The sequence below is a fragment of the Cibotium barometz genome, chromosome 51 (assembly GCF_041138505.1).
Source record: "Cibotium barometz isolate CiBa-2024 chromosome 51, ASM4113850v1, whole genome shotgun sequence".
NCBI lineage: Eukaryota > Viridiplantae > Streptophyta > Polypodiopsida > Cyatheales > Cibotiaceae > Cibotium > Cibotium barometz.
The window spans coordinates 3,004,941-3,022,904 of NC_141096.1; the positions used below are offsets into that span (position 1 = coordinate 3,004,941).

At 44.1% G+C, this 17,964-nt stretch overlaps 1 protein-coding gene and 1 pseudogene across 2 annotated transcripts in view; both read left to right on the forward strand.

Moving 5' to 3' along the window:
* LOC147609218 (shaggy-related protein kinase epsilon-like) overlaps positions 1–17,964 on the forward strand; it is a 65,908-nt gene that overhangs the window by 37,277 nt on the left and 10,667 nt on the right. For both annotated transcript variants that reach the window (XM_086787932.1, XM_086787933.1), the window contains exons 5-12: positions 15,492–15,551; positions 15,686–15,958; positions 16,302–16,376; positions 16,514–16,570; positions 16,793–16,933; positions 17,138–17,188; positions 17,285–17,380; positions 17,462–17,545. In XM_086787932.1, coding sequence (XP_086644058.1) covers positions 15,492–15,551; positions 15,686–15,958; positions 16,302–16,376; positions 16,514–16,570; positions 16,793–16,933; positions 17,138–17,188; positions 17,285–17,380; positions 17,462–17,545 — 837 coding nt within the window. The remainder of the gene's footprint in view (positions 1–15,491; positions 15,552–15,685; positions 15,959–16,301; positions 16,377–16,513; positions 16,571–16,792; positions 16,934–17,137; positions 17,189–17,284; positions 17,381–17,461; positions 17,546–17,964) is intronic.
* LOC147609219 (uncharacterized) lies at positions 12,809–14,694 on the forward strand (annotated as a pseudogene).

A 17,964-nucleotide genomic window follows, 5' to 3' on the forward strand; every position in this document is an offset into this window, starting at 1 on the left:
GTGTGACAATCAGGCTGAATGTAACCTTTGTTACTACAATAATGACAAGTAAGATCCTTATGAGCAGGATTGCTAGGAGGTTTAGAGTCAATTTTGTTGCTGGTTGAACCCTTAGACTACTATTTGCCTTTGCCTTTGCCCTTGATCTGAAGAAGGGTCTCGGAAGCACCCTGGCTTGTTTTCTTCCTCGTAGGTCTATCCTAAAGCATGCCAACAACAGTATGCAGATCGGGAGTAGAGGGAAGAAGTGAAATAGTATCACAAAAAGATGACAAATTTTCGGGCAATTTGGCGAGGAGCCGATGAACAAAGTCATCATTAGTAGCCTTGCTCCCCAAAGAGACCAGCGGGCAATTTGGCGAGGAGCCGATGAACAAAGTCATCATCAGTAGCCTTGCTCCCCAAAGAGACCAGCTGCTTTTGGATGGTTACAAACTATGTGATGGAATCCATGATGTTGGCAGTATCGGAAATCTTCATGTTGGCAAGTTGATTCTCCAAGGCAATCTTTTGAGTAGAGTTCTCTCTATGATACCTCCTCTGAATGGTATCCCATAGTTCTTATGCGGTCTCCTCACCATTGTCATCAAATTGACGAGCAACAAAGGGTTTCATAGTGAAGATGATAAACGCATGTGCCCGAGCATCCTTATCAAGCCAGGCATCAATCTCAGCCTGAGGAGAAGTTGCAGTTGGCTAGGTGTCGGCCCCGGTAACAATACCCCATAGCCGATGATACTGGAGTAAAGTCTTCCTTTGCAAAGACCAATCAAGGTAGTTGGTCCCATCTAGGATGGATTCCTTGGGAAGTTGGGAATAGATGAAGAGATGACAGTCGGTGTAGAAGCCATGGAATCCTCCTCTTGAATTTACAACGGAAAGATTGCAAGTAGGTACCTGGGGGGTGCCCACTCCTCCCTAGATGCTAGGTGAGCTGAAAGAAAGATGTAGAACTGTACTCCAGAGATGAAGGCACACGGGTGAAGATGGGAGTCGACCCGATACGCGATGAAGTAAGGGAGGGAGAGGCTGATGGAGCAATTGTACGGTGTTGCTAGTATGGGGTAGTGACATAATTGCGATTTGCGTTAAACTGCAAGGAGAGTGGGTTGGAAAAAAAAACATTGGCTGATAGTCTTTGTGTAGCATGTAGAAGCAAAAGCTTGAGAACCTCAATGCCTTGATACCATGAGAGAATAGTTGAAGGCAGCAAGTAGAAGCAAAGGAGAGACTTGAAGCAGCTAGCAATGATCCAACACTCGAGCAAAAATGATGAATGAATTGTATGGCAAAAAGCCTATTCTTATATTGCCATGTACTTCCATTAATCCCGATGCACACAGACATGTATATTCTCATTAGCAAATATGTGGCCGATTTAGCGGCAGATATAGAGCGGCTTTTGTAGCCCTACAGGCTCCCGGAAGTGCCCAAGGCATAGCCCAATGGTTGGGACACCTTTTGGGCATAGTGTGAATATATGCTCTTATATGTGTGTGTGTGTGTGTGTGTGTGTGTGGAGTGCGTGTGAGAGCATATCTTGATACAGAGTTCTACACCCACTATTGGGCACTGATGACGTTAGTGGGGATGTCGTAGTATCTAGTCCATACTATGCATAATGGAGTTGATAGTTATATATTCTTGTGGGTTGACTACCATGAGTATATAACATGCACGTTCCTAAAAGGTGAATTTGGGCATGTTCATGGATTCATCTAGGTATATATATATAGTTTGGACACAAAATATGACTTTTTGGACAATGTTTTGTGGGAAAAATAGGCATAACCGACTTGATTACGAATTTCTACTCTATAAATAGGACCATTAGACATTCATTAGAATCATCATTCCAAGATCAAGAGGATCCATTTTGTCAGAGTCTGCAAGGCAGCAAGGACATAGTGTTGGATCATCACAGGAGCTTCTCTTGTCTGATTGCAAGTAGAGGGTTGCAGCGATCTTTGGTGTGCATCATGAAGCTATGAATCAGCAAGATCATTGTATATATAGCATGTTTTGGCAATATACAGTAGATTAGGTCTATCTCTCCTTCTCTTCTGTCTTTGCTAAACATAGGATTAGCGTTAATCTTCTTTGCTTAGTGTTAATCATGAACATGCTTCTGCAATGCATGTTACATTGGTCTATCTCTCCTTCTCTTCTGTGTCTTTGCTAAACATAGGATTAGTGTTAATCTTCTTTGCTTAGTGTTAATCATGAACATGCTTCTGCAATGCATGTTACATTGGTATTAGAGCTTTAGGCTGGTTGTGAGATATTACTAGTGCCCATGATATTGTTGCCACCCATGTCCCATCCACCCTTTATGCATTGCGCATGGATGAAACCATTACACGTGTCTTGATCTTTTGGTGGTGTGGTGACCAGGCAACATTGGTATTAGAGCATCAGGCTTAGTATGGCTAAACATTGATTCAATCCTAGATGACGGTGCACAATCCAAGGAAATGAACACAAGACATGGAAGAAGTTCCCAAGAGGTGGGTTGGTGGTGTTCCACAAGGCCCAAGGGGAATGGCAGTCTTGTGAGTCGGGTGCCACTTGGGGCACTTCAGGAAAGGCTTTTAGGCCATAGTCACATGGGACGCAAAATGGGAACGGGGACGGAAAAGATTGAGAATGGCCATTCCCTGTGACTATAGAGTGACATGAGACGGGAATGGGAACGGGAAGATGCTACCATCCCCAACATTCTCGAGTCTAAAAATGCCCATTCCCTGTGACTGTGTTTCAGGCAACGGTTTTGAGGATGATCCTCCAAGGGGTGGAGTGAGAGTGCCAAAATCAATACTCAGGCAAAGAAGACCAGAGAAAGTGTTCAGGGACAGGGCATGAAGGGAAAGGGGATAGGATGGAATAAATGCATAGATCTTCATCAGATTTGGAGTGGATTTGGGGACTGGGCAAGGTTTTCAGTGAAAAGGTTGCTAGGAAGGGAAGGATGACAGGTTTGGGACTCCAGGAAGAGACTAAGGGATGATGGTAGTCATCCAAGAATAGAAGTTGGAATCCCGTCATCAAGTTTAGCAGAGGGGGATGTCATGTGCATGCACATGTACATGCTTATGTCGGAATACGCAGCGGATATGAGACAAACTGTTGAGAGCATAACGTAGCAAGACACCATGAAGAGGATGAGAAAATGCAAGAGAACCACCAGCTTGAAAAACGTAGAGCTGTGTCGAGAAAAGCAAACGCAGAAGAGAGAGAGTGAAGCTGAATGAACTCTGCACTATATACAAGATCCGGTACAATACCCAATACATGAGGTGTGGGGGGCAGCCCCTCTATATATATGGTCTAGGACTGTTGGTCGGCCAGCCCAACACAGGCCGACAACAGCGAGATGTCCATGACCAGCAAAAAACCACCAATCGGCCATAAAAAACACAGTCGGCCAGAATATGTAGGTCGGCCAGGACATAATCAGGAGGCCAGAACTGACAACCCCCCCACGACTAGAAATAGGAAAAAAATACGGGGAGATGGGAAAAAATGAGAAAAGGTACAAGGCGGGCACACCCACAACAAAGGCCCTTTGTGAGATAATGTATAGACAAGAGATGACTGTTAACACCCCCTCTGAGCTCATGGATGTGGAACCGACCCCAATCAGCCGAAGTGCTGCCGGAGCATAGCCTGAGGTAGAGACTTCGTGAAGAGGTCTGCAGCGTTGTCCTCTATCGAACAAAACTCTAGCAAGATGTCATCAGCAAAAAACTTCTCACGAACAAAGTGACTTTGGATGACCGTGATAGAATGTGCAGCGGAGGAAGGGAAAGTGGAAACACAGGAGAGAGTGAGAGAGAGATGGAGAGGAAACACAGGTGAGAACCTGTTCTCAATATCATCACCAAAAGGAATACATGTCCTGAGCAAGATGGGAGAAAACCTCGTATGTGAGGGACTGCAACAAACACTGCTAAGCAAGTAGTGAAGAATGAGGGAGGCAAGCCAGCTATATATATGCCCAAAAGTAGGCAGTCGACTAGCATCCACATGACTAGGATAAATTTCCAAAACTAGAATAAATATCCAAGACACCATAAAAATAAGGATAAAATAGGGAAAAAATATGTGAGGGGTGACCAGCCCCTCTAGCTAACATGGTCAGCCCTAGAGGGTAAAATAGGACACCAAACATGAAGCTAGCAACAAGGAGATGATGTCTAACACCCCCTCTTAGCACCGGATGCTGAGTGAACTCCAAGAAGCCAGAGACGTTGTCCTCGATCAAAGATGAAAGATTGCAAAAACAGGTACCAAGAAAGCTCCACAAGCAATCTGTAACTTGGTTGAACACAATGCTAATCAATACACTTAAATACACTAAGATTTGATGGATACTTGCTCAAATACAAGAAGTAAATTGCTGAATTGACAAGAGACACACAATGAGCCGGAACGGCCGACCCTTCCCTCAAATAAAGTATATTGATCTTGGGAGAATCAAGCACATAGTGTCATGGGCATTTCTGACCAGATTTCCTACCAATGCATATGAATACAGTATTGCAAACAAGTGGTTGTCGATGTAGACTTGCAATCCACACTACCCTCTCAAGTGCCCATGTTCCCTACCATTTGCTCTCTATTGTTCCACCAACACATGGTAGCAACAATCTGCAAGAGGGCACGTAGGACAAGAGAACACTACACAGGGTATGTGATCTTGTGATTGCATGTAGAGTCGATGACAGCGAAAGTCTTCGCGATGGAAGTCCTTGGAGTGAAGAGATCTTCGATTTGTCACAATTCTTCGCGACAAAAGTCTTCAAGAGGATGAAGGGAACCTTGGGAAAGCTTCCCCTATGGTTCAACTTGAGAAAAGAGGGCTGGAGAAAAGAGGGCTGAAATTAGGGTTTTCAGCAAAAAGACCAGAAATTATAGCAATAAAGAGAGCTGTTTTGTTGAATTTCAGTCATTGGGAGTGTGCAAGAGAGTGATTAGCATCCGGATACACTCTTGGAAGCTTGAAAATCACCTTAGCAAGCTTGGAAATGGAGTTGGGAAGGAGAATGTGCAGAAAATGCAGCCCAACAGCCCTCGTGAAGGAGGCGGCAATCTCTAGAGAGAGGAGTGAGGTGGTGAGTTGTCTAGTGTAGGTCGCAGGCAGGTGCTTTGTGGAGCAAGCTAGAGTGGACACATGGCTGGTTACTCCCTTTGTACAAAGGGGATAAGGTCTGGGCGGTGGACATTGGGTTATGTCCGCCTCGGGACATCAGTGTGTGTAAACACCGGGCTGGTCATAATCTATAAGTGAGTTTTGGTCGCCCAAAACTTAATGAAGTGTGTAAACACTCACTTATCCTAAGGCTAGGTTTATGACCAATACTTACCACCTGTCACATGCCACATAACCATGTCAGCAGACTGTTTCAGCCACTTCATTGATCTTCTCGATCACTGGAAAAGGCCCATAGTACCTGGTTGCAAGCTTAGGATATGCACCCTCTTTGCCAGGCCTCTTTGCAAGTCTTGCTTTCTCAAATTTCAGCAATACCCAATCATTCTCTTTAACATCCAATTGCCTTCTATGCTTGTCGGCAACCTTTTTATGCTTGTCTTGTGACCTTGCAATGGCTGTCCGCACCTGAGCAAAAGCAATATCCAAGTCTCTTACATACTCATCGGCTGCAAATATCTCATCCTTTGTGCGAAGGATGGGTGGCAAAACCACCTTACCATAAACAATGTTAAACAGGGCCTTTCTTGTAGATACATGCACCGTGTTGTTGTATGCAAATTCCACAAGCGGTAAGTACTTCTCCCAAAGAAGACTTCTGATCCGCCACATAACATTTCAAGAGATCCAACACGGTTGAATTTGCACCCTCACTTTGCCCATCCGTTTGAGGGTGATAAGCTGATGAGAAGTCCAATTTGGTGCCCATATTATCAAATAAGGCCCGCCAAAAGAGACTTGTAGTCCTGGGATCTCTATCCCCCACAATGGACTTCGGCATTCCATGATGCTTGAACACTTGTGCAAGATATATTTTAACCATATGCTTAGCTTTGATGGTCTTTTTGACCGGCAAGAAATGGCTTGCTTGCTAAACCTGTCCACAATTGTCCAAATTGCATCATTACCCTGTTGGGTCCGTGGCAAGTCCATAATGAAATCCATCGTAATACTTTCCCATGGCTGCGTGGGAATAGGCAATGGCTGAAGCAAACCTGGTGCCTTTTGCCTATCAAATTTCACCTTTTGACAGGTGATACATGCACGTACATGTGCCTCTATGTCCTTCCGCATACCTGGCCAAAAGAAATACCGCTCAATCATGTGCGTAGTAGGCATTATGCCTCTATGACTGGCATATGGAGGAGCATGGACTCATCCAAAACCTTTTGCCTTATGTTAGACACCACACATAGGCAATTATCTTTCATGAGATAACCCTCTTTGATCACATATGAGGCATGTGCATGACTAGCCATCAAATCAGCCCAAATAGTGGCAAAATCAGCATCCGTATGATACAAATCACGCATGGTAGACAAGTCCCCATGAGAGGCAACGGAGATAGCTGCTACATTGGCTTTCGTGACAATGCATCTGCCACTACATTCTTCTTTCCTGGGGTGTGCAAGATTTGAAAATGAAACATAGAGAGGAAGTTGGCCATCCTGATATGCTTCTTTGACAACTTAGTTTGGGTAAGAAAATACCTCAAACTGTGGTGATCTGTCTTCACGGTGAAATCAGCCCCAAGAAGGTAATGTTTCCATATAGTAAGTGCATGAATTACAGCCAAGAGCTCTTTCTCATAAATGCCAAGAGATAGCTCTCCATCATGCAGTCTACGGCTCTCATAAGCCACGGCATGTCCCTCTTGATTAAGGATAGCTCCTATGCAATTTTCAGATGCATCACATTCCACACTAAAGAGCTTTTGGGAATCCGGAATGATCAACACTGGACCATGAGTAGTTGCATCTTTCAATTTGAGGAATTCATCCCTCTCTACATTAGTCCATTTAAACACGGCCTTCTTCTTTGTCAAATCATGCAAAGGAGAAGCAATCCATGCAAAGTGCCGAATGAACCTGCGGTAGTAAGAGCATAATCCAAGAAAGCTACGGATCTCATGCACCGAACTCAATTCGGACCAATTCCGAATTGCATCAATCTTTGCAGGATCTATCCACACTTCATCTTTGGACACAATATGCCCAAGATAATGTATCTCTGACAAGAAAAACTCACTCTTCTTTGCATTTATGAAGAGTTTATGCTTACGGAGTTCTTCAAAAACAATGGCCAAATGAGCTTTATGCTCTTCTTCGATCTTCGAGAAGACTAGGATGTCATCAAAGAAGACACCGGTAAATTTCCTGTAGCCACGGGATATGCGATCCATCATTCTATTGAATGTAGCCGGGGCATTTGTAAGACCAAAAGGCATAATAAGATACTCATAAAGCCCAAATGCTGTCCTGAAAGCAGTTTTGTGTACATCCTCAGGCACTACACGCACTTGATGATATCCACTCTTGAGATCAATTCGGCTAAAGCATGCCGATCCATCCAACTTGTCAAGGATGTCATCTGGAATCGGAAACCGATTCTTGATAGTAAGCTTATTCAAAGCTCTATAATCCACACATACGAAAGGATCCATCCTTCTTTTGAACCAAGAGGACGGGTGAACAATATGGGGAAGAGCTTGGCTGAACCAAACCCTTCTCAAGAAGCTCATTCACTTGCTTCATGATCTCCTCTTTTTGGGATGCACTTACACGATAGGCTGGCCTATTAGGTGGTGAGCTACCCGGCACAAGATCAATGTGATGATCTTCCGGTCGTATAGGTAGCAACTCATTTGGTAACTCATCAGCAAAATAATCATTGTGCTCTTGCAAAAATTTCAGCCTATCATTACTAAGAGTGTTTACATGTACATTATTTTCCTCAACATGATCTCGTACAAAAATCAAGTACGCAAAAATACTCTTTTTCATTACTTTCTTGATTTGTACATGAGATACAAGGAGAATGGTATCACCCTCTTCACCAGCATCAATTACATGCTCTCGGCTTTTATGCATGAAGGTGATCTTGTTGGTCTTGTAAGCCTTGCACGGATCAATACGTGTATGCCAAGGCTTTCCTAGCAATACATCACAACCATTCAAAGGTGCCACAAGAAAATCCTCATGATCCACATAGCCTTGAATGTGTATGCGCAACTTGCCAAAAATAGGCATGACCAGCACTTCTCTACCAACAAAGGCAGCCCTTGCTTCAATTTGAGGACCCATGTCCTCCACTTCAATACCCAAAGCGCAGCTGCCATCTGTGTGGATATGAAATTTTCAGATGCACAATCATCAAACATGAACAAAGCGGGCTTATCTTTGAGCTGTCCCCAAGCTTTATATACAACCTTGTCTTTGCAATCATGTGAAGTGTTACCGTGCACATCCGGAACCATATGCACATTAGGCTTTGATACATTTGCATTATCACGCTTCTTCTTGGTTGGGCATGCCTTTGCAATATGCTCGGTGCTACCACAAGTAAAGTATTTCTCCTCACTCATATATTGCTTTTTCTGCTCCGGAGTGAGACCATAGTCTCTCAGTTTGAAGGGACGCTTCTTGGTAGTGTTATTTTCAGCCTTTGGACCATTTTTATCTTGTTTTTGGTCCTTTTTAGGTGGTTGTCCATTATTTTGCAGGTTTTGGATAGCCCTCTCTTGGCCTTGAAACGAGGGTTTAGCCTTATTGGATCGACTCAATTTGAGTTCCAATTGCTCGGTGGCGGTGTTGGCTGGGATTAGTTGGTGTAAGGTATGACCAGGATACATTTGTAGTCCCGCTTTGTACACGGGTTGCAATCCCGATTGAAACCTTCTCTTCCTTTCCGCCTCGGTGACATGCATAAATGGAGACATCTCCAAAAGCACTTTCCAAAACTTTTGTACATATGCATTTACCGATTCCCCCTCATTTTGCTTCACCCAATCTCACTTCATTGTTATCTCATTCAATGCATTAAGAGGCAAGAATTTAGCATAGAACCTCTCCTTGAACTCTTCCCATGATCTAACAAGATTCGGTGAGAGCTTCTTCGTGAGCCACCAATGGGCAGCAGTGCCTTTCATGAACATGCTTACATGCCGGATCATGGATTTCTGAGTGAAATCCTCATCACTGAAAGCAATATCAAACTGGGCAATAACAGCAAGTGCCTTTGATGCATCATATTCCCCATGATATGTGTCAAACTTCACAGATTTGTCTCCAGCTTTGAAGTCACGAGACTTTGATGCATGTGCCTGCATCTCAACATGTTTGTCCATTGGGACAGCCCCTGTGTGACTGGCATCATTTTTGGACCAAAAGGTGATGCATAAGGCATAGATACATGTGCCCTGTAAGCATGAGGCATGGCTGGCCCCTCAACATGCATTGATACATTTTCAGCCATAGCTTCTCCCTCACGAGCACACGCGAATGCATGAGTGGCATGAGAGATACGCAGAATACCTGCACCAACAGAAAATTGCAGCCCATGTTGCCAGTGACATTCAACAAAATGATGTCTCGGGTATTTATTGAGCTAATTGGGAAGTGTGTATTCATCTTCTTGGATGATGTACTCATCTTTTCTGCTATAGCAAAGCAGCATGAGCGGGATGTGGAGAAGGTCTTGCAAGTTTTACACGACAATAAGCTCTTCTCTTCATTAACGAAAAGAAGAGCACATTTGCCCTCTTAGAGGTCCATTATTTGGGTACATTATCAGACCTTGACAAGGTACAAGCTATATTGGATTGGGATGTACCCAAGACTGCCAAGGAAATGAGATTATTTGTGGGTCTTTGCTAGGCCTACAACACCCACATGGACAAATTTTCCGACCTTGTAGCACCTCTTATAGATTTGCTCAAGGGCATGAAGACGCGTTGCCAGAAAGTGTCCGTTACAAGCAAAGCACTTGAGGCCTTCCATGCATTACAGAAAGTGGCCTCAGAAGTACCATTTCTCAAGTTGGCATCATGCGATGACCCATTCGTGGTCACCGATGCTAGCAACCATGCCATTGGCGCTGTTTTACATCAAGAAGATAGACCAATGGCTTATTATTGGAAACCTTTCCTTTACGAGAGGGAATTCATAGTAAAGATTGATCATCAGGTACTTAAATGGTTGCAAACCATGCCTAGTGCTCAATGGAGTGGCAGGCAAGATAGATGGAGTGAGATCTTCCAACAATTTGGAGGTATGATAGAATATGTCCCTAGCAATGATAACCCTTTTGTTGACGCTCTTAGTTGTAAGTAAACCATTCAGATGTTACAGGAGTCTATAACTGTGCAAGAGATTCAATAAAAAGATTTGGATAGCATGAAAGCACAATTTGCAGATTCAGTAGAGTCGGACTTCACACAGTTTGGCCCTCAAGGTCATTACACCATCCAAGATGGCTAGTTGTTTTACAAGAACCGGCTATGCATACTAAAAGATAGACACTTTTTCATGATGCCCATGCCTCTCTAGTTGGGGGTCATCGAAGTATCAGTAGCACCTTGGAGAAGTTAGAGCGGTTCTTTTATTAGCCAAAAACGTGAAGGGAAGTCTACGAGTATGTCCAAGCATGTCAATCTGTCAAAAAGTGAAGGTTCCATACTTGAAGTAGGCTGGGTTGTTACAATCTTTGCCGATTTTCGAGGGAACTTTTCGGGACCTTAGTATGGATTTCATAGGTCCTCTTCCAGCGGCTAGCCGCTATGGGAACTAGGAATACAGAGTGTTTGACGATTGTGGACCGGTTCAACAAATTTTGCATGCTCATTCCGTTTAAACAAACCGCCATAGCCAAAGATATTTCTTGCTTGTTCATTTGCCTTTGGTACCTAGTTTGTGGTTTGCCAAGGACAATTACTTTAGATAGAGATCCAAAGTTTACTTCTCATTTTTGGAGAACATTGTTTGATAAGTTTGGAACTAAATTGCAGTTGTCTAGGTGCTTTTCATCCATAGACAAATGGCCAAACATAAATTTACAATTAGCTGGCCTTGATGTTCTCAAATCATATTGCCATGACAAGCGGTCAAAGTGGGAACAATATCCTGCGTTGGTGCAGGCGATCCTCAACTATACTCATTCATCTAGCATTGGCAGCACTCCATATGAGGCAACATTTGGTTGCCATTTTTCGTCACTTCTTACAAGGATGGTGCCACCATCCTTGGAGGCCAACAAGACCATAGAGATAGATCATTGAGTTAGAGAAGGAGTGCCTAACGAAAGCACAGGAAGTATATACCAAGCAAGTCAACAAGTCTAGACGAGATGTCAACTACAAGGAGGGAGATTGGGTATTTCTCTGCATCATGAAGCAACGGTCAAAACAAGTGGACAAGCGTTGTCCCAAGTTCTCTTTTTGAAGTTTCGGCCCGTTCTCTTTTGTAAAGAAGCTTAGTGATATCTCCATGAAGTTGAAATCACCAGACAGTTGGACTATGCATGATGTCTTCCATGTCTCATGGTTAAAGTTGTATGTTGGACCATCCCCACAAGAGGTTCCGAACGAGCAGTAGCGTGAAGTGGTCGACTAATCAAAAGTCATCGAGCTCGAGCAAATGCTCCTCCATAAGTGCAAGCATGGTTTCGATCGAAGAATCAGATAGTTCTACACAAAGTTCAAGGACCGAGGGATTTCTTCCAGGAGTACTTGGAGGCAGACTACTTGGAGGCCATGCAACTACCGCTAAGGAGGAGGGAATGCCACATGCACCATGCATTGAGGTGTAGTGTGACACATTGGCTCATCAACTGTGCTATACTTATACAGAAATTTAGTACCTTTTTTAGGAATATTTGTCGTACACCATGACCCCATTGTGAGCCCCAATCCAAGACATGTCAGGCACGAGCTACGTAGGTTAGTCTCCTAGCCTTAGGTGTCAGACTCAATCCCTTAACCCACTTGGAGAACAAGCATTTAGGTTATCTAAGGGTACGACGTCCTTTTATAAGTATACACTAAGTAGATATTTTTCACCAATTTGGGCATGTTCCTGTGTGAAAGGACTCTCCAATTCTAGGGTGCCCAAAAAATAGTACAAGTATTGAGAAGGGGGGATTTCCTTTCCGCATGCATGTGCATAAATCATGGATGCATGTGAATGCATTAGTGGATTTTTGCTAAAGAATGACATGTTCTTGTGTTCTGTCTGCATGGATGTGCGAAGGAATTGGTAGTGCCGGGGATGCCTGGCATTGCATGCTGCCTATCCCCAGTGGAGTGCCCTTGTCTGTTGACGAATTTATGGTATTTTAATGGGTTTAAAGTATGTGAAAAGAGGCCAAAAAGGGTACATTTATTACGGTGATCAAGTTATAAGCTTTTGTGTTCAAATTCATTTAAATGAAGGCGGGCATTATTAATAATATTGGGCACCACACGTGGACAACTTATTTGGCAATTAAGGCTCGTGTAGAGAAGGAAACGAATAGAGGCTGCCAGGCATCTTCAAGGGAAAAAAAAACTTCCATTTACGTGGACTTTCCAAGAATCGACCACCCTGAACCCAGAAAGAAGGTCGACAGGGCCCTCTCTTGCTAGGATCGCACTGAAATTTGCTATACAACGTTTTTCCCCAGCGATTGCTCTTGTGTGTGTTTCCTTCTCTCTCTTTTCAAGGGGCCGACTGTATGATTGATTCCAAGCATAGTAGTTGCTGTGTGACTGCTCTAGACTTTTTACCTACTGCTCTAGACTTTCTTGCTCAACTATAGCTGTTGTTTGTCAGTTGAAGGCCAGAGTGTATGTGTTTGAGAAAGACTTGTCTCTTTCTTTCCTCTTTAGCTCTCACACGAACCGGAGCTCTGATACCATAAAGAGACTGGAGGCAGAATTGAGCACACACGCTGAGAGGGAGGGGCTTCGTGCCCCTGGTTAGGCAGGTTTTCGGTGAGCCTTCTCTACTATTGATCACATTTTCACCCTGAGATGCCTGATTGACCAAACTCGGGCACGGAGACAGAGACTCTATTGCTGTTTTGTGGACTTCCGCAAAGCCTTTGACACAATCTCGAGAGAGCGCCTCTTCCACTGCTTACAGACACTGGGCATACCCCCCGACATGATGTGGGGGATTTACAGATTATATGAGCAAGTGTTTGGACGAGTTAGATGCCCAGGGGGACTATCAGATATGATTGCCAGCACCATTGGTGTGAAGCAGGGCTGCCCTCTCTCCCCGACACTCTTTGGCTTATACATCGACGAGGTAGCAGACTACATCATACACGGAGGAGGCTCTGGGATTGACATCTCAGGTACGACTGTACACATCCTATTATATGCTGATGATATCATTCTTGTGTCGGATACTCGGACAGCGCTACAAAGGCATCTACAGGCCCTGGATACTTTCTGTGCGGAGTGAGGACTCACAGCGAACCTTGGGAAAACCAAGGTTATGGTCTTTCATACATCAGCAGCAGTCAGATGCTAGACTATCCTTACACTAGCCCGGGGACAGGTAGAGGTGGTGGGCTCATATGTATACCTTGGGGTCACATTTACCAGCTCATCAGGGAGATTCTCTATGGCACAGGCAGCCAGAGACAGAGTGACACGAGGGTACGCAGCACTAGCAATTTTGGAACGCCAGTGTCACCAGGCACACTTCCAGGAGCCCCGTACTAAGGGGTGGCTATTTGATACACTAGTTACTCCAGCATTGATGTATGCAGCAACAGTATGGGCACTAGGTTTGGCTACATCCTCATGGACACAGATAGAGCGCCCTCAGATTTTGATGCTCTCACGAATGATCCGCAGCAAACCTTCAGTACCACATGATATCCTTCGAGCGGAGTTTGCTGTACCACCTATGTTAGTAGAGGCCATGGTCCAGACTATATCTTTTATACACAGGATGCGGGAGCTCCCACTAAATCGGGTATCTCGGGCTGCTTTTGAGGCATCCAGATAGCTTGCTGAGGAGGGACATACCTGGTCATGGTACTCCCAGGTGGTACAGTGGATATCATCACACAGGATTGATATTGACAGATTACCACCCTTACAGTATGACCTAGCTGCACCACACAGACGCCTCTCTCAGACAGAGAGGAACAGAGTCATGAGACATGACATTTGGCAGGGCCACATACACGAGACTTGACTATCTCCCAGTCAGCCACTCCCGACGAAGATGCTCTACTACAGAGACCACTTCTTGAGCACCTCCACAGACGGCTTCATCCAGCGACCACGATACTTGGAGGTCCACTTATCACATGGAGCCAGAGTAGCCATTGGGCGACTAAGGGTCTCATCACACCAACTAGAGATCGAGACTGGGAGAGCAGCACGCATCCCTCGAGGAGAGCGCATTTGCAGATTATGCCAGACGGGGGTAGAGACAGAGGAGCATTTTGTTTGCCAGTGTGGTGCTTTGCAGGATATCAGGGCATGCTATCCTGGGGTTTTCAGAGGGACCACATCACTTAGACAGATCTGGGAGAGATCGGACCAGAGACAGCTAGGCAGACTACTACTAGCACTACAAAGACACAGGGAGATCTTACTTCAGACACCCGCACATCATAGCGGAGGAAGACAGTCCCAGTTGACTGACTTCTTCCAGAGATTGGCACCAGTAGCCGAGCCACACACATTAGGAGTGACATCTTAGCGAGCGAAGGAGATTCGAGCTAGGCGACGACCCAGACTAGCCGGCTACCAGACACCACGGCTACACCACAGAGAGATCGTGGCCATCCGGTCTCGACACCAGCAGGAGGTCGAGGAGCAGCTGGCACATTTTCGCTTTGATCCAAGACGCATGTTCCAGACATTTACGGCATCCTCAGATCGGATGTATGACATATTGTACCCAGACTATGGGAGTGGATGGAGTTAGGAGTAGATAACATATCATACTTGTATCACCCCTTTAGCATATAGAGATGCATTAGTAGCCCTAGTACTCCATCCATACCCTCTCGTTTGTACACCACCATTGAGTCCCCTATGGTCGTGTTGTCATACTTGTACATTTTATTCTCACTCCACATTTTCCTCTTGATGACTGGAGGAACATCATTGTACTACTTGTTTGTCTCATAGGCCAATTTTGGCCTTTTGCAGACGTTAATATATCTTTCTTTCTTTCTTTTCTCTCTCTTTTTTTTTTTTGTGAACTTTCTTTTCTCTCTCTCTCTCTCTCTCTCTCTCTCTCTCTCTACAGCTCGCTTCTCTCTCTCTATACCATGGAGTTCATCCACCTTAGCTCTGCAGGAAACCTAACCCTAATCTACCAACATTGCATACTGAGCTGTACGTACTAAGCTTGGTCCATATGCCCCGATCCTTACGGAAGTCTAATTCGAAGCTTCTTTGTTTTAATGATTTCTTGACAATTCAAAATTCTTTAAGTGTCTTTTCAGGATCTTATGTTGTGCATCTTGATGATTCATTGATTTTTTGCAGACCATCAGCTACATGGCTGAACGTGTGGTTGGGACTGGATCATTTGGTATAGTCTTCCAAGTAAGCACAACTTACAACCTGGAAGTATATGTGAATCATATGCTTTTCAAGTCCTGCCCCTGAAAATGATATATGGCGAGATAGATGCTTGACGTCTATCATAGGCTAATTGTATGTTAAATTTCTAAATGTAGGCAAAGTGTCTTGAGACAGGTGAAACGGTGGCCATCAAGAAAGTCTTACAAGACAAGCGCTATAAAAACCGCGAGCTGCAAATCATGCAAATGCTTGATCATCCAAACATAGTGACTCTAAAGCATTGCTTCTACTCAAACACGGAGAAAGATGAGTTGTACCTTAACTTGGTACTGGATTATGTCCCAGAGACTGTATACCGGATTGCCAAGCATTACAACCGTCTGAACCAACGCATGCATCTTATCTACGTGAAGTTGTATGCTTATCAGGTGTTATTTGCCTCTACCCTGTGTTTCTTTGAGTAGTGTTACACACACACACACACACACACACACACACACACACACACACACACACACATACACATACACATACACACACACATACACATACATACTTACATGCAGATGTCTGTAAATACACACAGGTACATACATATGTACGTAAGCATGTATGTACATACCACATAGATACATATGTACGTACATATATAAATACATATGTACATATGTATGCACATACATTTATTCATGCATACATACATACATACATGTCACCACACAAGCTATCCATTTTGACATCTATTCCTCTTTTATGTATGTATGTATGTAGATTTGCCGAGCATTGGCTTATATCCATGGTGGTCATGGTGTGTGCCATCGGGACATCAAACCACAAAACCTTCTAGTAAATTTTCTAATTCATGTGGGCTTTGATTAAATTGATTATATTTGATTTGTTATTCATGTTCCATAGCTATTAAGATGAAAGGTTGAGCTACCAGTAATTTTTCTTCTTTTTCTTATTAAATCACCACACTGTAGGTCAATCCACGTAGTCATCAGTTGAAGCTCTGTGATTTTGGAAGCGCCAAGATGCTGGTGAGTCAAGTTTCCCTGTTTGCTCACCTGAATACAAGGCCGGAATGTTGGCAGAGCCTACATACCTGCTCAAAACCTCCCTGGAGCTGGGGAGCCAGGTGGAGCATGGGCCCTTGCTGACATTTCCGGTTGCCATGCCAAGTGGGAGAGGATATATTTTTGTAGCAAGCACTATACTTTAATAATGCACTAAGAGTAATCAAAACAACATGAAGCCTGCAGGTCAAAGGCGAACAAAACATTGCATATATATGTTCACGATACTACAGAGCCCCAGAGCTCATCTTTGGAGCTGTTCATTACTCAACAGCCATTGACATCTGGTCACTTGGGTGTGTTTTGGCCGAGCTTCTCCTTGGACAGGTATGGGGTTTTAAAAGGAAATACATAAGAGGTGTCGGGGCTTGCACTCATGACCTCTTGGATAGGTTGGGTTGTGAGTTAATCACTTGGGCAAGAGCCCACCCAATTCATCATCACTAGGCTGGCTTTTGGCAGCTTGCAGTTTTCCTTCTTTGTTTGCAATACTGAGCTTTCACATGATGTTGCTGAGGCCTGTTTTTCCAGCCGCTTTTTCCAGGAGAAAGTGGTGTCGATCAACTTGTAGAGATTATCAAGGTTAGTTTGCTTCAAACACTGCTTCAAAATCTCCATAACATAGGATATTCGATATCAAAGACCTTGTCAAAACCTTAGGTATTCTTTTGGTTGCAGGTCCTTGGTACTCCTACAAGGGAGGAGATCAAATGCATGAATCCAAATTACACAGATTACAAGTTTCCACAAATCAAAGCACATCCTTGGCACAAGGTTTGCATCCCAAGCGGAATCAATTTAGCTAAAGTTAACAGTTAACTCTGCTGCTGCACACGGCTTACACTGTTATTTCAGGTTTTTCCAATGCGGACACCACCAGAAGCTGTTGATCTTGTCTCTAGGCTGCTTCAATATTCACCCAATTTGCGATACACAGCTGTAATTCTTTATCTTTACTTGTTACCCTTTCAATAATCCAATTGTTTATAAGAATGTATTAGAACATTTGTATGGATTGTTGCACATATAGTTTGAACATAGCATGTGTAGTTATAAGCAGGGCAAGCTAAACTGCTGCAAAGAGACGACTCAGCCTTGTGGCTAGCAGGCTTGGCCCAACAAGCTCCAGCAGTGAGACCTCTTCTGGATTCAGATATGCTTGAGGATAGCCCTTGATCTGAAACTAGCTGTTTCAAGTCATCCTGTCATGTGCTGCTACCTGCGTGGTTTACGCCTATCCTTCAATTTCCGGCAGAGTTGCAGTGGCAGCACATAACCAATTTCACGGGGCTTGTGACCACACTTTCGCCTTCAAGTCAATTGTTTTGAGGGAATAAATGTAGCTTATCCACTTGTCT